We start from the raw sequence: 21828 nt of genomic DNA, 5'->3' as shown, positions 1-21828 counted from the left end.
CAATTAAGCACAGTGCATCCTTCTATTTATTTATTTATTATTTAGCTGTGCAGTCTTAGTTGCCACGTGCAGGATCCTTAGTCGTGGCCTGCAAACTGTTAGTTGTGGCCTGTGGGGTCTAGTTCCCTCCCTGACTAGGGATCAAACCTGGGCCCTCTGCATTGGGAGTGCAAAGTTTTAGCCACTGAACCACTAGGGGAAGTGCCTCTGTATGGTCTTAGAACAAGCCAGTGTTTCATGGCAGTCATAGGATGACTAAGATCATGACATCCGGCCCCATCCCTTCTGGGCAAATAGAAAGGGAAAAAGTGGAAACAATGACAGATTTTGTTTTCTTGGGCTCCAGAATCACTCCTGCTGGTGACTGCAGCCATGAAATTAAAAGATGCTTGGTCTTTGGAAGGAAAGCTATGACAAACCTAGAGAGCATATTAAAAAGCAGAGTCATCACTTTCCTGTCAAAGGACTGTCCAGTCAAAGCTATGGTTTTCCAGTAGTCACGTAAGGATGTGAGAGTTGGACCATAAAGAACGCTGAGTGCCAAAGAATTAATGCTTTTGAGTTGTGCTTGAGAAGACTGTTGACAGTCCCTTGGACTGCAAAGAGATCAAACCAGTCCATCCTAAAGGAAATCAACCCTGAATATTCACTGGAAGGACTGATGCTGAAGCTCCAGCACTTCGGCCACCTGATGTGAAGAGCCGACTCACTGGAAAAGACCCTCATGCTGGGAAAGATTGAAGGCCAAAGGAGAAGAGGGTGGTAGAGGATGAGATGGTTAGACAGCATCACCGGCTCAGTGGACATGAATTTGAGCAAACTCTGGGAAATAGTGAAGGATAGGGAAGCTTGGCATGCTAGTCTATGGGTTCACAAAGAATTGGACAACTTAGTGACTGATAAACAGCAGACAGGATGAGATCTTTCATGAAGCTGGAAGGTACATTTGATCTCTTTTGAATTTTGTTTTCTAAGGTCTATTTGAAGATTCTTTACAGGAGAAATTCACAAGAAAAAGGCCTTTTCTTTGATTTTACAGGTCCTCCTCCCTTCTTCACTTATCAATAACTTCATCTCATTTGCTTTATCCTGTAAATTCCATTATCTCCCCAGCAGTCTATTGCATTAAGCCTTTAGTACCTAATATGGCCTCATTTACATTGACACGTGCTTGACCTCAGCCCCTGTCCTCTCTTTGTTAATGCGCTGACAAGCACTGATATTTCTCTGGAGCATTATCATTTGGCTGTTAGCTCAGCTAATAACAGCCCTTCATTTGAACTGATGAAAGTTTATTAAATAAAAACATGCAATAGCCCTGGCAGTAATGAAGGGAGAGCGGAAGTAGCCAGCACCCTGTTCGTAGTGGTGAGAGCCTGCTGAGTCTGCGTTATACGTATCGGGTTTCCTGAGGGAAAAGAAGGGGCACTTGAATGGGGCTGATCAATAGTATTAATATGTTAGCGGACTGACTTTAAGAATGGGCTTTTTCTGTGGCCTGATTTGATCGTTGTTGATTGGCTATAAGCAGGGGAGTTAGTGGGGAGAAAACATGTGTTCTTGCTCCAGGCACTCGGCCTTGCCCTTTGCAGCTTTCTTGGGAAGTCCGTCTTAAGTACCAAACTGCCAATTAGCCCTAAGGCCTTCAGTCAGAGGCCAGACTGAACCCTGGGGAGCTGAACCCTTCTCAAGAGTCGCCAGTGAAGCTGGGATCAGGGATTCTGGTTTTCCGCTGAATTCCTAAGACCCCCTGAAACTGCCACAGTAGCCTGAGCCCTTTATTCTCCCTTGTATGTCATATACTTTTGTGTGCAGAGCGTGCTAAGTGCTCAGTCGCTTCAGTCATGACCGACACTTTGCGAGCCCTGGACTGCAGCCCACCAGGCGCCTCTGTCCATGGGATTCTCCAGGCAAGAATTCTGAGAGGGTTGCCATTTCCTTCTCCAGGGGATCTTCCAGACTCAGGGATCAAATATGCATTTCTTACATCTGCATTGGCAAGCGGACTCTTTACCACTAGTGCCACCTGGGAAGCAAGTCTAAGCCGTCCTCTCCTTAGGCCCTGTGTGGTGGTTGGTGTTGTGCTTTAAACACAAATGAGCAGATGACGTTTATACCTAAAAAGTGTAAATTCTATTATCGTTTATATTTAACAGGTAAGATTTTTGTGAACAGAATCCTTTGGGATCACATACTTCTCTGTTTTCTGTCCTATAGGTATAATACGATACTATATTCTGCAAGTAAAATTGTCCCTAGTTCCTCTGTGCGGCTAAATATCTATTAGGACTATAAGGACTGCAACATTCTACAAACAGTTCAGTGCTTTCCTGGGTGCATCAAGGCTTTCAGACTGGCTCCTTAATCTATTAGATTGAACCATATGAAACAGCCAATATTTGATCATTTTTGACTGGTAAAAACAGTAGTTCCATATGGTTCAAATTTCAAACTAAGACATGAAGTCCTGGTGACTCTTATTTATTTAATGTGTGCTTGGTTTCTTTTACCAGTTTCTGTCTGATAAAATCTCTACTTTGGGAAATATGGTACAGCTAAATGGGAATGTTTGGTAAATGAATGGTGAGAAACATCTCTGCTTGTGTTGAGGTGGGTGTGAAGCATATTTCATCCACACTAAGACTTCTTGGGTCCATCTGGGATCCCATAAGCCCATGGGGAATTCGGGGTGGAGGACTCTTGAGGAACAGGGCTTGAAGACACCAGTTTGCCTTCCCACAGTTCAGGGGCCCAGTGGTGCAGACTGGTGACCTGGGTACTGAGTAAATCTTGGGTCCCAAGGCATGTTTCTTTTGTTCATAGCCAGAGATTTTTGGTGTTATTTAGTTGAGACTGTTTAGACTTGTATCTTATATACTTGTGGGCAGGGACAAAATCAATTCTCTGGAATAGTCTAATTTTATATCTTACTATTACATCTGTAAGTTGGGCCACAGTAACATTTTCAGAATGGTTATATTGTTTAACTAGAAAAATGCTTCTGTAAGGAAGACTTACTGACCTATTGGAAAGTGATAGAACATTTTGGAACCATGTAATTGTCAGAGTCCTGAAGGAAATACTTCTTTTGGACTCAACAGAGGCAACACATTTGTCTCTTTTAGGTAACACTGTTGTCAAAATAATCATTTTTATTAGCTAGCAGATGGTTTAGTTATCAGGTTGGATTCTTTGGCTTGTATTTAAAAGGCTTTTCTTTTTGTTGTTGTTGGTTTGCTTTTGTTGTTTGGCTTGAACCTTAGTTCTGTTTAGAAAGTTGCTATTGTCATTCATCTTTGTGTATCTCACTTCTCCCAACCAGAAAAATAAATATCAGTGGTTTCTTTCTCAGCCTTTTTTTTCAGTGAAGCAGATGTTTGAGAATGGCCAACTCTGGTGTTTCTCAAAGACATGTCCATGTTAAGCACAAAGCTAGATCTTTTTACCTAATCAGCTTGAGTCAGGCTGGTAGAAAACACTTAACCATGAAATAATTATTTCTAATTTAAACTAAAATGCAATTGAGAAATAGTTATCTGGGAAAGAACATTTAAGGGCACTGTAGTTCTCAGTACGAAGATTTCCTTTGTTGTAGATTCATCTCTCAACTCAAGCAAATTTTTTTTTGGAAAACACCAGACAGTTCTTGATTGTGTACAGTTTTTCTGTTGTGTTAGTCACTCAGTCGCGTCTGACTCTTTGTGACCCCATGGACTGCAAACCGCCAGGCTCCTCTGTCCATGGGATTCTCCAGGCAAGAATACTGGAGTGGGTTGCCGTTTCCTTCTCCAAGTTTAACTGTACCTTTGACCTATTTCTTGAGTTATGGAAATATTTTTCAGAACTTATTTTCCTAAGTGGATTTTTTTTCCCTTCAGCTGTTAATTTTGTATTGGGGTATAGCTGATCAACAGTGTTATGGTAGTTTCAGGTGAGTAGCGAACGGGCCCAGCCGTGTTTAAACATGTATCCGTTCTCCCCCAAACTCCTCTCCTATCCAGGTTGCCACATAACATGGAGCAGAGTTCATGTGCTGTACGGTAGGTCCTCATTGGTCTAAATGGATAAGTTCTTAATAGTGAAACATACTGCCCTGTTCTATATCATGTGTTAAAACATTTTGTTGATGTTTGCTTACGTTCATAGTCCTAAAAGAAATATTTCTTTTCAACTCCAAAATAGATTTATCTGTATGAGTAGTTTCTCACTCTGGTGAGTTAGATCATTACTGTTCTTATTTTATTATTATAGGTGCTCTCTGAAAAAAATTCCCTGTTGATATCTATCTCTTTCCTATGCCTTCCCCATACTGATTTATTTCTGAAACTATGTGTAAGAAAGCTTCCAAATAACATCTGGTTGGTTCATTATTTAGTAATCTGTCTTCTAAGACGTGGTGTGGTGTACCTGAGAGGTCATGGTGGAGATCATTTGGTACATAAATTCATGGTATGATATCTGTGAGATAAATAGACAGCATTTTCCAGTGAACTATTCGACTGTATGTTGTCTGTTTTACTTTTCACCTGCTGTGTCTTGTCCTATAATTTTAATATATATTTGTGACATTATTCAGTGTTGTATGTCACACTTTTGAATCGAATTTTGATTATTTCTCAAAGAGTGAACCTGTTGCTGTCCACTGGAATTCATCTGCATCTCCTGAATTTCTGTTGAGGTTTCATCAACCTGTTGTTTAAAAAGTGCTCTGTGATCACTAAATTTAGAAAATGTGGAATAATTTATAAAATGACCACTTCCCATACATGAAAAAAAATCCTTTAGTGATATTTTTTCATCAGTAGTTACACACATTTCTAACTGTGTGTGTTGCTCAGTCATGTCCAACTCTTTGTGACCCCCATAGGCGGTAGCCCATCAGGCTTCTCTGTCCATGCTATTTCCCAGGCAAAAATACTGGAGTGGGTTGCCATTTCTTCCTCCAGGGGATCTTCCTGACTCAGGGATCAAAGCTGCAGCTTCTGCATTGGCAGATGGATTCTTTACCACGGAGCCATTTTGAGAAAGCCCTATAGATGGATATTTAAGGATTTCTCTTCTAGTAAAGGCTGAATGTTAGGAAATACCTAAAAATCCGACCCCTCAGTATAACAGCATTAAAAGTGGTGGTTGGATTCACTGCTGCCTACAAAGTTTTGCTTATGCATAAGCTTTATGGTACAAGTTACTTAAAACCACAGAAGATAAATGTCAGGTTTCTAAACTGATGTTCTAGAGATCAAATATATGCGTTTACAACTATTTTGTTCAAATTGTTTTGAGTACCTAGGAAGGTTAGAGTCGGGGAAGACACTGGCTTTGCTTAGCTTCCATAATTATAGCTTTATAAATAGACTTTTCATTTGTGAAGGCCAGGAAATAAAGCACTGTGTCTTCGTACATAAATAGAGGTTATTCATGGTAAGGTTTTCAAATCTTTGAAGTTCTGAGACTATTTTTGATTCTATGTTAATTGTACTTGTATTTTGGGTCAAGAAAACATATTCAGAAAATTTGTAGTCTGTATGGTTAATAATAGTTCCATGATGGAAACAGCACTTTACTGCAAAGACTGCATTAAAACATGTTGGAAACACCCTCTGAGGTTGCTTTGTCCATGTGGTAAATAGGTTCTATTAAAAATAATTTGAGTGAGCACTCAGTATAGGCCAGGCACTGTGCTAAGTGCTTTAGCTATATTTAAGAAAAATTAAGCAGCTTTGAAAGTTAACATTGTCGTATAGTTTTATACTTGGAACATGAGCTGTTTGGGTTAAAAAAAATCTTCATGCAGATTCTTACAAGCAAATTGAGTGTGGCTGTGCAGTGGGTTGTTTTTAAGCTTAAATATCTCAGCTGGATTTAATTACCTTGAGGGATAAGGCTACATGATGGGCCAGTGGTTTACCAAATTATTTTTCATTTTCTGGATCTTGATGTCACTAAAGGTTAATGCATCCTCTTTTCTCTGCTAGAGACCTGAGTTAAAAATCCGTTTTGGAGCATAAGTATAAATGAATTTGTTGTTGTTTTTCCTCCTTGGGGACACTTTGGTCATTTCGTGAGGCAGGCAGTCTTTCCATCTGGAATTGCCCGCAGCTTGCACCAGGCACAGGGTCTCCATAGCAGGGGCTGTTGCAAGTCAGCGTGAACAGGAACTGGCAGGCTTCAGAGGGCAGAGCTGGCCCAGGGCTTGTCACTCTTTCATTCCCCGATTCTGTCTTGGTTAACTTAAGGAAACTTATTTGCTAGTGACATTTGATTATAGCACATCACAAAACAAGTGATGTATTTATGGCTAGGCCACTGCCTTTTCCTCCCTATCTTAGGCTGGTTTGTATTTGGCAGCCACAGAGTTTTCTATATTCGCTCTCCCTACTCCCCTAAATTGCTGTGTATGTTAGGATAGATCTGTGATCAACATTTTTGATCACTGATGTTTTATAACTTCTACTGTCTCTTGATTGCTTTTGTATAAATGCATGATTTTTAAGGTGCACGTTTATATCCATAATTACAGTTACCCTGAAGTAGTGCCCTTGGTTGGGTGCCCCAGGTGGCTCAGTGGTAAGATAATCACTTGCCAGTGCAGGAGATGCAGGAGACGTGGGTTCGATCCCTGGGGTGGGAAGATCCTCTGGAGAAGGAAAAACCAACCTGCGCCAGTATTCTTGCCTGGGAGATCCCATGGACAGAGGAGCCTGGCAGACTACAGTCCTTGGGATTGCAAAGAGTTGGACATGACTGTGCGACTGAGCACGCACATGCATAGTGGTACTGGTTATTGCCTTTATCCGTATGAATGAGGACTATTTAGATGTATAACCAAATCAGGGAATAGTCATTGAACATTAATTCCTTGAGGGAGCTTGGTAGTGCTCTTTTCTCTGTTTTCATTTGTAGTCATCTCTTTATTTTTATTATTACTACTACTAACTATCATTATTATTGTTAGTCTTGGTGTTTCTCTTTTCCTATACATATAAAAAGACAAATAAAATTTTATATATATGGATAAATGAGATTATATAATACATACTGTGTTTTTTTTCCTCCTTTGCACTTAGCACTTTGTTTTCCAAATTCCCTGAGTCCCTCATCTTCTCCATTTGTTGTAGGTATTGCTACACCATTTTTATACATCCAGTGCTTTTTGTCTTAAAATCTTCCAAATTGCACTTTACACCAAGAGAATCTCCCTCTTCATAATTTATCTTCTGTTCATCTTTCAAATCCCATTTCTTCTATCAAACTGAGTCAGTCCAAGGAGAGGTGAGAACTGCTATTGTTTGCTACTAGCTTTCATGTAAAACTGCCTTTCCCTCTGTGTGTATGTGAATATGAGAAAGAGCCAGAGAGACTTGAGCATGTGTAAATATGTGTGTAGACTTAAGCTAACCAAGCTCTGACTCATAATGGCCCTAAGAATTATTTAAAGAAATTGATATAGTGTGCTTTTACTGAGTCTTAATCTTAAAAGGTAAGTTTGACTAAAAGTTGGTCTAAATTATTAGTACATGGACTTCTTGTAAGGATATAAAAATAATTATTGGGAAGTCAGTTTATTTGTGTCCATTGATAGGCGGTGTGTGTGGGAATAAAGAGCACATACAACGTTGAGGTGCTTGAGGTGCCTTCGTGTTTATCATGATTGTTTTCTTCAGCAATATCTGCTAAACCCTTCAAGAGCAGAACCAGGCTTATCCACATTTTACTCAGTCTTCTGTGTACTGATGAGGTTCTCACAAACTCTTTTGACAGTATCTTTGAAAAAATGAGAGTGAAAGTCGCTCAGTCGTGTCTGACTCTTTGCAACCCCATGGACTATACAGTCCATGGAATTCTCCAGGCCAGAATACTGGAGCGGGTAGCCTTTCCCTTCTCCAGGGGATCTTCCCTACCCAGGGATTGAACCCAGGTCTCCCGCATGGCAGGTGGATTCTTTACCAGCTAAGCCAACAGCCTTTCATATTTATAATATTGTGGAGCTATTTTGTTGTCTGAATCGTTTTCTTCCGCCTCTCCAGGTGTCCGCAGTCGAGTCTTTGGAGGGCCCACTGCTCCAGGTGGAAGGACTGAGTGACCTTAGGCTGGAGCTGCACAGCAAGAAGATGAACCTCCACTTGGTTCTCATAGATGAGCTGCATCGGCACCTGTACATCAAATCCACTAGCCGAGTTGTGCAGCAGAACAAGGAAAAAGGGAGGATGAGGTTAGTCAAAAAGGCTCTTTGCCACAGCGTCTTGTGACCGTGTAAAGCTTTAAGGGGTATTATTTGCTTTCCCGAACATGGTTGTAGCTTATTTTACTTGTCTTTTTAACATACTGTCTCTGAAAATGTAAGACGGGTTTGTGATAACCAACACGCCCCGTCCTGAAAGGCTGACACTGAGTGTTTGTTCATCCCTCACTTCACATTTCTTGTGGTCCTTTTATGTAAAGATATGTAGGAAACACTTACTGTGGGCTTTTAATGTACTCGATCAGAGAGACTCTGGTGTATCTCAGAAGGAAGAGAAAAACCCTTAAAATGATAGTGCAGTCCTCCTAATTAAGAAATGTAGGCACATGAACTGAAGTTAGGAGATTGTTACTTAGAGCTGTGTATAATTCTTTTTCCGGGTTAAGTTCAGGCGAGGTTGAGTGAGAACACTTGTTTTATCCTTGGTCTGGGTGTAGCTCAGTCCTGTGATGAAGGTCCTGGGTGGACTCAGAACATTTATTAAATTAGGGGAGACCTGGTAGGGAATAAGACCAGATGGTAAGATGGTAGGACATCACTGTTACTAACGTGTGTCGGATAGCTGTGCATGGTGTGTGTCCTCCCAACATCGTTTAAAATAGCCTTAAACTAACTGAAGAAGTAAGATGCTTCAGGGGGCAGTTGAGTTGAGCTCTGTACTATTGACACTTTTTCCTCGGGCTGTAGATGAGAGGAACGCTGGAAGCAGTGCATGCTGGGAATGAAGTCTGTAAAATCCTATCCTGTTCAAACCCTAATCGCCAACTGTGTGTGTGATGCTTCAATTCAATCAGAGCCCATGACAGAGAAAGAGGAGTTTCCATCTCTTTTCTGCAGACGGGCACTGGAAAACCTTAGGCACACAAACTAAGCTATGGTCATGTACCTTAGACTTAACCTAAGCACTGGATCTGAATATAGCCTTGTTGGAGAGTCAAGTGGTGGGTGGGAGCAGTGCTAAGGAAATTCCTCCCAGAGTGTCTGGTGGTAAATAGTGGATCTAAATAGATTTGTTCCTGTGCAAGGATTAAAAATAAAAACCCCTTCCCATGTAAGCATAAGGGAAAAAGCATTACATTGAGTTCTCAAAGAAGAGCATTTATTTGAAGGAAAGGATTTATAAAGCTAAATAGGAAATGTTTAGGAGACTTAGGCTCAAGGTTTCTCAAAAGATGCAAGATGATGTAGATTACGTAATTGCTCAGAATTATCAGCCTTCCCCCTCCACTTGAGTGGGAGAAGTGTATTTCCTTGTCTCTGATTCTTGGGCTCCTGCTTTTGCTGATTGTTAGCATGTAACACGAGGGGCCTGAGATGTGCCAGGGTGCATGCCCTGTCATGCCTCTGTCACTGCCATGGTGGTGTTGGTCCCCGGAGGAGGAGGAGTCATGTGGAATCGAGCCAAGTTCAGCTGAGCTGGCTAGCCTGAGTCAGCCAGTCACCCAAATGTGCTTATTATTGAACGTGACTGAGATTCTGTGGCTGTATGCAGCCAGCGTGTAGCTTCTATGAAAGGATAGTGGGGAGTCCTATGAATGGGATTGAGAGAGATGCAAAAAGAACTAAGCAGGAACAAAATGTAAGGAAAGTCAAAATATTGATAGTCAAAATATCAATATCAAAATATTGATAGTCAAAATATTAAATTCTTTTTTAAAACACTGAAAGAGTTGAATCAGTGATATGGAGGGAAAACTTATGAAGAAGGAAAAGATAAAATGATGAAAGAAAGATAATAGATGTGAAAGATGGAGAATAGTGATCAATGAAATGATTTTAAGCGCTGTATAGAATGACACTAACATGATAATGTTATAAGTTGAATTGTGTCCCCTTAAAATTCATGTATTGAGATCCTAACTCCCAGAACCTGTGACTAAATTTGGAGTTAGGGTCTTTCAAGAGGTCATTTAAGTTAAAATGAGGTTATTAGCATGGGTCCTAATTCAACATGACTCACGATGTCCTTATAAGTAGAGGAAATTTGGACACACACTTCTGAAGAGGGAAGACCATGTGAAGACTCAGTGATAAGACAGCCATCTGCAAACCTAGGAGAAAGGCCTCAGGAGACACCAATGCTGCCAACATCTTGTTCTTGGACTCCTCACCTCTGGAAGGGTGAGAAAACAGATTTCTGTTGTTGAAGCTGCCCAGCCTGTGGTGCTTCGTGATGACAGCCCTAGCAAACTAATACGGAGAGAAATAGTGGCAGTACTTAAACCTACTCACACAGAAAAAAAGACCTTGGTCTGCAAATCAAAATGATTCAAGGTAAAATTAGTGAAAAACTGACTCTTAAATTCATAAAAAGCTTTCTGATTCTAACAAAGAAATAAGCACCAGGGAGAAAAATTATGTTCCTTTCTCTGACAGAGATAGTTATATGCCCACCTAACCCATTCTCACCTTTATTTTCTTTTAAATTATTCATTTACTTTTTATTTATTTTTGGCTGTGCTGTCTTTGTCGCTGTGCGTGGGCTTTCTCTAGCTGCGGAGAGCAGGGGCTACTTTTTGTTGCAGTGGGTGGGCTTCTCTGCAGTGGCTTCTCTTGTTGAGAAGCACAGGATCTAGATGTACAGGCTTCAGGAGTTGTGGCGTGGGGGCTCAGTTGCTCTGTGTGGCATGTGGAATCTTCCTGGACCAGGGATCGGACCACAGCTTTGGCAGGTGGATACCCATCCACTGTACCGACAGGGGAGTCCCCTTTCCTTCCTTTTTTAATGACAACTCTTGTTTTGTTCATGGTGGCCATATATCCAGCAAAAAGACTACATTTTCCATCCTGCTGCCATCCTTCTGTGTAACTGAAGGTGATTAGTGAGACTTCTACTTGCAAGATGTTGAGTCAGGACTCATAGGAACATTCTTCAGACGTGCCAGCAAAGCTGGTATGCTCACTCTTTTACCCTGTACCTGCCTTCCTTTACTTCCTGTCAAGGAGTTGGACTGGGGCTATTGTCTTGGATACTAGGTGACCTTGAGAATGGAAATCAGATCGTAAACTCTTTAATGACATGGAGCCTCCATTATACCTCTGAATGGGATTTTTGTATCTTTATATGACAAGAAGGAAATCCTTTTGATTTACTCAGGTCATGGCTGTTTGGGTCTTCTGTTTATATGTAGTTGAAACTAGTCCTGATAAACAGAAAGGAGCACCAGTGAGGCTCACCAGGATTTGCTTAACATAAAATACTGGAAGACAGGAGAGCAAAGTCTACAAGGAATGGAAAAGGATTGGGACCAAAAATCTCTATATCCAGCCAAGTGTACATAGGCAACACAGCAACATTCTCAGATATAAATTAACACAAAATACAAACCTGGAATTCTTTTCTTGAGAAAAATGCTCAAAGATGAACTGTAAGATAGGAACCAAAATTAGCAGCTTGAGAACAATAAAGTTGTAGGTAGTTTGAAACTGCTGCCAGGACTGACTTCACAGTATTAAATATGTAAATTTGCATATAAACAACTGAAATGTTTTTTGCAATAGTTGGAAATATTTTGATCAGAAATATAAGCTGAAAACTCTTTTTGAAAAAGAAGGTCTATGTGATTAAAGAATACTCTGTAACAGTAAATAGAATATATATCCCTATATTAAGTTAGTAGAGACTGGGAAATATGGATAAGCTGGAGATGGAAAGGAATGCTGAATTCTTAAGATGAATGAGAAGGATTTTAATAATTATAGAGAAAATATGTTTAATTCATTTAATTTTGTATTTATTAACCTAGATATATATAAAGATCTTTATATTGAAAAGTCAGAGAAGACAGAAGCAGATAAAACATATTCTTTATTATAGAGAATGATGTTTTAGCCAATATTCTTGACTGCAAATAGCAGAGTCAGTCCTGGTAATAAACAAGGAAAGAAATTTAGTGGAAAGTTATCAAGTAGGGTCACAGAATCTAAGGAAAGTGAGCCTCTATAGACAGGCTCTAAAACCCTGGAGGGACCACGGGAGATGAAGCAGCTGGGTGTACATCACAGGCAAGCCACAGGAAGGGTCTGGTCGGGTTGTGACATCATGCCCTCAGTTGCTGAATTTTCAAGGTGAATGATCTCTAAATGTCACTTCCCTCTTTCTTTATTTCCTCAAGATTCAAAGTGTTGTCTGGAAGCTTCCAGTTCTTGGAGCCTGAGACACGTCAACTTGTATAGCGGGAAGAAGTGCCCTCTTTTTCCTGCTTTGACCCAGATCATGGAGAGTCTCTCCAAATACAAAGACTGTTCCAGTTGTTGGTATCCAAAAGCAAACACCCAGAAACAGATTTCTAGTGTAGGAGAAAATGAAAGAAGTCACACAAAGGCGCAGAGAACCTAGGGCTTAATGTTCTATACAGGGCAATCCAGAGGCCGTTGAAAAAGCATGTGTACATTTTTGTGTGTATGCATGACTGTGTGTGTGTGTGTGTAGGGATGGAAAGACTCCTTTCTGTTAACTGTTTTGAAAGGCATACATGTTAGTCGCTCAGTCGAGTCTGACTCTTTGCGACCCCATGGACTGTAGCCCACCAGGCTGCTCTGTCCACAGGATTCTCCAGGCAAGAATATTGGTGTGGGTTGCCATTCCCATCTTCAGGGGATCTTCCCAAACCAGGGTTTGAATCTGGGTCTTCTGCATTGCAGGGAGATTCTTTACTTTCTGAGCCACAAGGGAAGCTTATTTAAATTTTCTTTATATTTTCAAAAAAAAGAATACTTAATACCTTTATAAGATGAAATGAGTAAAAAAGTTATTTTAAAAACGGTTAGCCCATTTACTTCTTGCATGCATCCTGGCTTTAATACTTGATTTGATCTTGTTTCCTTGGACGTTCTAGCTCACTGGGGAGAAAATTTCAGACCCGTGGATTTTGGTGACCGTATTTGTCCCTGGGTGCATAAAGGGTGTCCTTGACTCTGTTGTATTACTTGCTCCCTACCTATTTTGTTTTTAAATTTTTTTCCTTTTTGTGTGTGTCTGTTTTGTTATCTTTCAGGGCTTTCTCCCTCCCTCTTTGCTTAGATGTTAGCTTCACTTTATTTTGAATTGCATGTCTTCTCTCTTGGGTTATCATTTGATACCATGACTGTTTCTGACTTCTCTACCCTCTAAATCATTCATGATTCTTTCTGTATGTTCAGGCAGATCTTAGAACTATAGAGAATTACCATGCAAGGCATTCCTGATTCATTATTCCGTTACATTTTCTCACTCAGGGCACATTATCTTCGACAGATCATTCTTAGCTGAGTTTGATTTAACCAACTTTTACGAGCACCTGCTCTTTGACAGGTCCTGCACCAGCTGTTGGGTTATAGGGTGAATATATTAGTTATTAGATTTACAACTTAGAGTTCAGATCACCTCTGTTAAGTTTTAGCTTGACAATAAAATCAACCAAATGAGCTGCTGCTGTGAATTTTGGATATAGGTGGACATATTTATTATTAAATGGAGGAACAGAAATAAGTTCTAATTAAAGTGCAAACATTTAATAAGCTGTTAGCACTACTAACCTTTTCTTAAAAAAAAAAAGAAAAAGACTTCATGGCTTGAAATACTGAAATGATACACATTTTGAGTAGATCCTTCCTAGTTGGATGGATGTTTAATGGCGAGAAAGTCCTAGGGATTATAGTGGTAGGGGCTTGTTTTTGGTGTGGTTAATTTCGCTTTATAATTTTCCTGTCTGCCACCATGTGGTTATTAAATATCAAGGCACTCAGTTAAAATACACAGTTCCTGATTTTGTGAGGAGAGGTGCTGTCTTATTCTAGAAGGATTTATGTGTATCATCTCTTAGTTGTGAACGATTCTGAATTGATGTAAAATTTGTAACCACATAGATATTTAAAAAGAGAAGTTGTTTCTATTAATATTTCTTTGAAAATAAAGCCACTTAGATGATTCATATTAATTAGAAGCAATTCACATTAATTAACAATCTAATATTTTTTACTTAAGGTAACATTGGTTTATGCATTGTATGTTTCTTGTCTGCAACGTTGTATTTTGGCTTCTGTATGCACTTCAGTGTGCTCATCACCAACAAATTAGTTTTCCTTTTAAAAAATACTCTTATTTATTTGGCTATGCCAAGTCATAGTTGCAACATGTGGGATGTAGTTCCCAGACCGGGGATTGAACCCAGGCCTCCTGCATTGGAAGCGTGGGGTCTTAACCAGTGGATCACCAGGGAAGTCCCAACAAATTTGTTTCCATCCATCACCCTCCGGTTAACCCGGTTGACCTGTTTGCCCTCCTCCTGTCTCTCTTCTCCCTGGTAACACTACTCTGTTCTCTGTGGTGGTTGGTGGTTTAGTTGCTCAGTCGTGTCTGACTGTTTGTGAACCCATGGACTGTAGCCTGCCAGGCTCCTCTGTCCATGGGATATACCAGGCAAGAATACTGGAGTGGGGTGCCATTTCCTTCTCCAGGGGATCTTCCCGACGCAGGGATCGAACTGCTGTCTCACGCATTGCAGGCGGATGTTACTTGTTTTGTTTCGGTTTGATCATTTGTGTTTGATTTTTATATTCCACATATGAATGAAATCCTGAAGTTACTTATCTTTTTTACTTTTTTTCACTTATCCTAATATCCTCAAGGTCTACCCATGTTTTTGCAAATGAGGAAGATGTATTTTTTATTGTTGAGTAGTATTCCATTGTAGGCATATATATACATACATAAACACAATAGAAGATGTGTGTGTATACATATATCCTCTTTATCCATTTATATGTTGATGGGCACTTAAGTGGTTTCTTTGTCTTGACCACTGTAAATAGTGCTGCCATGAACATAGGGAGCACATATCTTTTCGAATTTGTGTTTTCATATTCTTCACATAAATACTCAGAAGTGGAACGTCCGGATCACGTGGTAATTCTAGTCTTAATTTTTCCAGGAATCTCCATTACTGTTTTCTGTAGTGGCTATACCAATCTGCATTCCCACTAACAGTATATAAGGGTTCCTTTTCCCCCACATTTTCTCCAACATTTGTTATTGCTTTTAACAACAATCTAGTTTTTATTTTTTTGTTTTCAAAAATATGTCCTCTGAAGGATTGAAAATGCTTTGAGGCTACTAATACTTCTCAACTTTGTTTCTGATGTACAATGAGGACAGGCCTTTTCTCGCTTCTGAAATTGAAACTGAGAGGTCGGTATGAGATATTCTGTCATAGCAGGTACCTTCTGGTGAGTTTCCTATCTGTAGTAACTAAGTGAGTGGGTGTGCCCCCTTTCTTTTGAACTTTTATGACTAAGTCCTTCCATAAAAGAAAAAGAGAAAAACCAAAAGTCATTTCCAGAGTTACTTGCCTTTGCGTTAATGTTCACAAAGGAGAAAATTGAAGCCCAAGGGAAAATTTTAGAAGGAGAAATGAGTCTATGAAAATAGCTTTGCAGTAAATTGACTTTCTAAGAGTTTATTGATGGAGTTAGAGGGCCCTTCTGGCTCTGATAATAGTCAGCAGGTTATGTTTTTTCAAAGTTAAAATGGCTAGCTGTTTATCACCCTATATTTAACTGAAATATATTTTCAGGTTAAAACTGAGAAGGTAGTTGTAGGTTTTAATCTAAAGTGAATCGTGTGCACCTCTGTATTTACAGAAGTGTGTCTTATGCTCACATGTACATATGACTATGCATACACACGTGTACTAACCGCTGCCTCATTTACAACTGTGGCAGACAGTGTTCTGTGAACCTCAGTTTCCTGTTAATCGATACCTTCATTTATCAGTGCTTTAAAAATAGCTCCTCCACTTCTGTTATGAGAATACTTACTAAATTTATCAAGTCTTATTCCTATTAAAGTTGAAATTACCTTTTTCCTAAATACTCAGAAACAGCACTGTCCACATGAGTGGTTATCCTGTCTCTTTGGGCACGTGTGTCCATAGGCAGGTGTGTAGAGCTGTTTTCCAGTTATGAATAAGATGGAGGTAAAAGAGAGGTCGCTGAGGAGAAGAAATGAGAAGATAACAGTATTCAGTGTACAAAAGCTGAATGGATAAATATGGGATTGAATTGGTTTTATAATTAGATGATTATAGCAAATCAGTGGATTGGAAGGCTCTTTTAGATTTTCTTAAGATAGTGTAGGTAAATAGGAACTTACAGCTTTATATTGGAGAAGAGTTACTGGAGCTAACTCTGTCAGTTCAATTCCTGGTAAATGCTATTTCTGTTACTTTTATGTCTTATTCTTCACTTGCGGTTTCACATTAGTCTGCAAGTGATTCCAGCACTTGGAAATGCATGAAGTTGGGTTTAGCTCATGTCTTAGTCATACTTCCTGGATGCTCAGCCCTGAGCCAAGTGCCAAGCACATGGCAGATGCTGAGACTTGTTTGAGTAATGATTCCCCCTTCCTAGTCATAAGTGAAAAGGGAGAAGTTAATGACAGTCAGTTACCCTCTGGCGAAGGACAATGGCTGTCAACACTGTTCAGTCGCTCAGTCGTGTCCAACTCTTTGTGATCCCATGGACTGCGGCACACCAGTCCTCCCTGTCCATCGCCAACTCCCAGAGTTTACTCAAACTCATGTCCATTGAGTTGGTAATATCATCCAACCATCTCATCCTATGTCGTCCCCTTCTGCTCCCACCTTCAATCATTTCCACCATCAGTGTCTTTTCCAGTGAGTCAGTTCTTTGCATCAAGTGGCCAGAGTATTGGAGTATCAGCCTCAGCATCAGTCCTTCCAATGAATATTCAGGGCTGATTTCCTTTAGGATGGACTGATTGGATCTCCTTGCTGTCAACAATGTTAACATTCAATAAAAATAATACCTTAAAGGATAATTTTTCCCTTTAATAAAAGTTTCTGAAAGTTTTCTGAAAGAATGTATATATATATTTTAATTTGCTTAAGGATGCATACATACCTAGGTTAAGAATACACACATACCTTTGGTTTCAAAGGAGTGGTGGGAGGCAGGTGGGGATGTCACTATCGTCGATGTTCCAACTTCCACACTTTTTTTTTTTCCTCCACTTGGAGGAAGCTTCCTTGAAGGTGTAGTCGTGTTCCTGCTCATCACTGCCTGCTCTCCCTTCCCAGTTCATTTGAGAATCGCTTCCATGGCCACTGTGACTGCTGATGTTACTGTAATTGGAAGGAGGCAAGAACTATGGCTTTAACCTGTCTGTCCTTGGAACATGAGTTAGAGAAGCTTTTCTGTTGGAAATGCAGAGTGATTAGATGATTCAGTTTCTTCAACCGGTGCTTTTGCTTTGGCACCGCCTACATTCTTGTACTTAACAGATGTCTATAAATGGGACTTATCTTGAAATGTGTTTTTTATAGTCTTTGTGTCACTTAAAATTATTGTGTTTATATGGAGACGCTAAAGTTAATAAGATGACTTGTTGGACCTTTTTGGAAAAGGTGAAATGGACAATCAAATGCTGAATTAACCTATTTGAGATTGCTTAAATCATCTTTCACAGGTGTGATTCTCAGCTTGATGAAATTTATGAACTTTTTTTTTTAAAGGAAACTAAACGTAGTGAATTCCCAGTGTATCTTAAAAAAATAAAAATTCCAGCTTGAAAAACACAAGTTTCACTGGACTTGACTATTTAAACTTCCATTCATTTATCACAATAAGGTATTTGCTCTTCCTTTGGTGATAAGTTTAATACAGAAACAAAGAGGTACTGAGGTTGCATGGTATAATTTGGTTATAAAGTGGTCATGCAGATCATCAGAATATCCACTAATTTTCTTAACCTAGTATTGAACTAAAAAGATAAAAATGTAAATATTTGGAATCCTTAAAATGCATCTTTATTCACTTGTCTGTGACAATCACTGCTTTATGAAATAGACTTGCGGGATACTTGAAATCAGAGTGTCAAGAGGGTTCATGACAGAAAGAAAGAAATAAAGGATGGGCATGTCCTGGATGTAAGTAGATTTTGGAGAAAGTGGTGAGGGAGTAACTACTACTGTTCTTCCTCTTCAGCTCCCTGGTGAAGGACGCTTCTCCTGTCCCTCTGCTTGATGTTACCAACCTTCCTACGCCTCGGAAATTCCTCGATACCTCTCAGTATTCTACTCCTGGAAGCTCCAGTGGTAAGTATTTAATTCTTCAGCCACTCAACTGCTTTTTAATGGGCTGCAGTTCCTGGGTCTGGGCCAGGGTGGGCATTCCATTTGAGCAGCACTGCTTGTTTTCTTTGAAGTTGAATGCTTTTTGATGGGGGGGCGGGGGGTGGGTGTGTGTGTGTGTGTGTGTGTGTGTGTGTGTGTGTTGCTCTAACTTCTGTTGAGCCTATTAGCTTTTACCGAGCTGCTGCACATAGCACATTCCTTGTCTGGTCCATGAGAGCTTTTGCGTGTGTGACCTCTGCTCTGTGGCTACATTCCTTGTGTTTTCCAAGTGGCCTCTCCACGTCTACCTGTGTGTGCATGTGTGGACACACTCAGTGCACTCTGAGGACATATCCACAAACGAATCTATTTCTGCTTTATTGACTACGCCAAAGCCTTTGACTGTGTGGATCACAATAAACTGTGGAAAATTCTGAAAGAGATGGGAATACCAGACCACCTGACCTGCCTCTTGAGAAACCTGTATGCAGGTCAGGAAGCAACAGTTAGAACCGGACGTGGAACAACAAACTGGTTCCAAATAGGAAAAGGAGTACATCAAGGCTGTATATTGTCACCCTGCTTGTTTAACTTATATGCAGAGTACATCATGAGAAACGCTGGGCTGGAAGAAGCACAAGCTGGAATCAAGATTGCTGGGAGAAATATCAATAACCTCAGATATGCAGATGACACCACCCTTAATGGCAGAAAGTGAAGAGGAACTCAAAAGCCTTTTGATGAAAGTGAAAGTGGAGAGTGAAAAAGTTGGCTTAAAGCTCAACATTCAGAAAACGAAGATCATGGCATCTGGTCCCAACACTTGATGGGAAATAGACGGGGAAACAGTGGAAACAATGTCAGACTTTATTTTTTTGGGCTCCAAAATCACTGCAGATGGTGACTGCAGCCATGAAATTAAAGACGCTTACTCCTTGGAAGAAAAATTATGACCAACCTAGATAGCATATTAAAAAGCAGAGACATTACTTTGCCAACAAAGGTCCGTCTAGTCAAGGCTATGGTTTTTCCTGTGGTCATGTATGGATGTGAGAGTTGGACTGTGAAGAAAGCTGAGCTCTGAAGAATTGATGCTTTTGAACTGTGGTGCTGGAGAAGACTCTTGAGAGTTCCTTGGCCTGCAAGGAGATCCATCCAGTCCATTCTAAAGGAGATCAGTCCTGGGTGTTCATCGGAAGGAATGATGCTAAAGCTGAAGGTCCAGTACTTTGGCCACCTGATGCGAAGAGTTGAGTCATTGGAAAAGACTCTGATGCTGGGATGGATTGGGGGCAGGAGGAGAAGGGGACGACAGAGGATGAGATGGCTGGATGGCATCACTGACTCGATGGACATGAGTTTGAGTGAACTCCGGGAGTTGGTGATGGACAGGGAGGCCTGGCGTGCTGTGATTCATGGGGTCGCAAAGAATTGGACACGACTGAGCAACTGAACTGAGCTGAACTGAATCTTGTTTCTTCTTGACCTACCTAATATGATACTGAATGAGACAAAGGAGAGCCATTTTTGCCAATATTTAAAGTTGTGGAGGGAAGTTGTATTTTTGATTATGGAAGCAAAGTTTAAGGGAATTCTTCTGGAGTGGCTCAGACCTGCCCCATCATAGGGTTCAATTCATCTCAGTTGGGCTCAGAGCTTCTGGGCTGCTGCAGACACCTGCCCTGCCTGCAGCCTTGGGCTGGGGAGATGGTGACTGGATTTTTTTTTTTTTGTGGGCTCTTCCACAGTTGCCTTGGTATGACCTCCTCACAAATGCTATTAAAGAAATAATAATGTCTTTTAAAGAAATAACAATATTATTATTATTGACTTTTCAGATAAAACATACTTCTTACTAGTTCTATAGTCCTACAGAGCTTGAAATGATGAAAAGGTGGAAAAATAATTTGAGTTCAGTCAACACATTTTGTGCAACTAACTGAAAGTGTTTATTTTGAGAGCCTAACAATATACTGTTGCTGAAGTGTATTTAATTACTTTATAAGATAATTAAAAAATTATAAAATTTTTTTATAAAATTTAATGAAATTTTTATAAATTTTTATAAAATTTAATTAAATTTTAGGATTATTTAAGCTTGGAATTTTGAAATTTATTGCTTTTACTGTAGGAAAAGTATTAAGAATTGCTTTTTTAAGGTGGGTTGATTTTAGATTTTTATTGAGTTATAGTTGATTTATATTGTTGCCCTAATTTCTGCTGTAAGGAATTGTTTTATAATAAGTTTTACTTATTTTTTAAAAACCCAAACACATAGATGACAGTTTACAAAGCTGTGTATTCAAACTTCTTCCTGGAGTAAAAGGTTTTGTTTTCTCCTCCTTTCTTTGCTGTATCGCTGTTCTGTGAGTTTTGACACTGCTTTGAGCTGTTGTAGAGTGTGGAATTATGATACAGAAAACACATTTATACTCTTGATTTATATTTTACCTCTGCCTTTTGTGGAAATTACCGATTGTTAGATCTTTGTGTCTTTATAATGTGAATTGCCGCTTAGCCTGGTTATATCAATTTAGGTAAATACTGCTGAGTCAATGGCCAAGTGAAATAAAAATTTTAATTGTTCATGAAGAGATGATGGGGCAGGCGTTTTGAAAATGAAAAACATAAATACCAAACAAGCTGAGAAAAGGCCAGTGATGGCAGATTTCAGTGGACGCTAATTCTGCAACATCTATTACTTTTAATGAGACAGCTTTTCCTCTCTGTGCACTTTTTCTGTCAGGCCCTGCGGTTAGCCTTCATCACCGAGTGGAGCTCATAGTGACACTTTGACTTCAGCCATCTGTCCCTTCGTTTTTGGGAATGACTCTGGAAGAACTGCGTGATAGATTAGTGGAGCTTGGGACTATTATGAAGACGCTTGTAGATCTGGCCACAAAACTTTCTTCTTAGAAGGGCTCATTTCCTTTTCTGTTCGGAAGACTGATCTCTTGATTTTTCTGGGGGTGACTGAAAAAGGTAGTTATTGATTAAAGTCAATAATAACAGTAGTTAGCAAGTGCTTAGTATACATTCTGTCTGTGAAACAGTAGAAATAAGTGCTTTACATGAATTAACTCATGAAGTCCTTCGATGATCTTAGGAGAGAGGCACTGTTAGCCCCATTTTACAGGTGAGAAAAGCGAGACTGAGGATGGTTAATGGTAGATGTGAGTTCACGCAGCTGACACACAGTGGCGCCTGTGATCTCACATCAGGAGCTGGGTTCCAAAACATGCACAGTTTTCCTGCAGATAAACTAGATACTAGGTTTCTGTCACTGCTGCAACGGATTACCACAGGAAACATGTATCATCCTACAGTTTTGTAGTTAAAGTCCAGTATGGATCTCATTGGGCTAAAAGGAACGTTAGGGACAGGGCTGTGTCCCTACCAGAAGTTCTGTAGGAGAATCCATTTCCATTTCCTTGCCTTTACATGCTCTTAGAGGCTCTTGCTTTCCTTGACTTG

At 39.9% G+C, this 21828-nt stretch overlaps 1 protein-coding gene across 1 annotated transcript in view; it reads left to right on the top strand.

The window, feature by feature from the left end:
• EXOC4 (exocyst complex component 4) overlaps positions 1-21828 on the top strand; it is an 805586-nt gene that overhangs the window by 47654 nt on the left and 736104 nt on the right. The window contains exons 4-5 of the mRNA XM_027538961.1: positions 8028-8212; positions 18227-18336. Of these exons, the coding sequence (XP_027394762.1) occupies positions 8028-8212; positions 18227-18336 (295 nt within the window). The remainder of the gene's footprint in view (positions 1-8027; positions 8213-18226; positions 18337-21828) is intronic.

Source organism: Bos indicus x Bos taurus, chromosome 4 (assembly GCF_003369695.1).
Source record: "Bos indicus x Bos taurus breed Angus x Brahman F1 hybrid chromosome 4, Bos_hybrid_MaternalHap_v2.0, whole genome shotgun sequence".
In the NCBI taxonomy this organism is placed as follows: Eukaryota; Metazoa; Chordata; class Mammalia; order Artiodactyla; family Bovidae; genus Bos; species Bos indicus x Bos taurus.
This window is presented reverse-complemented; position numbering and strand designations above follow the sequence as displayed.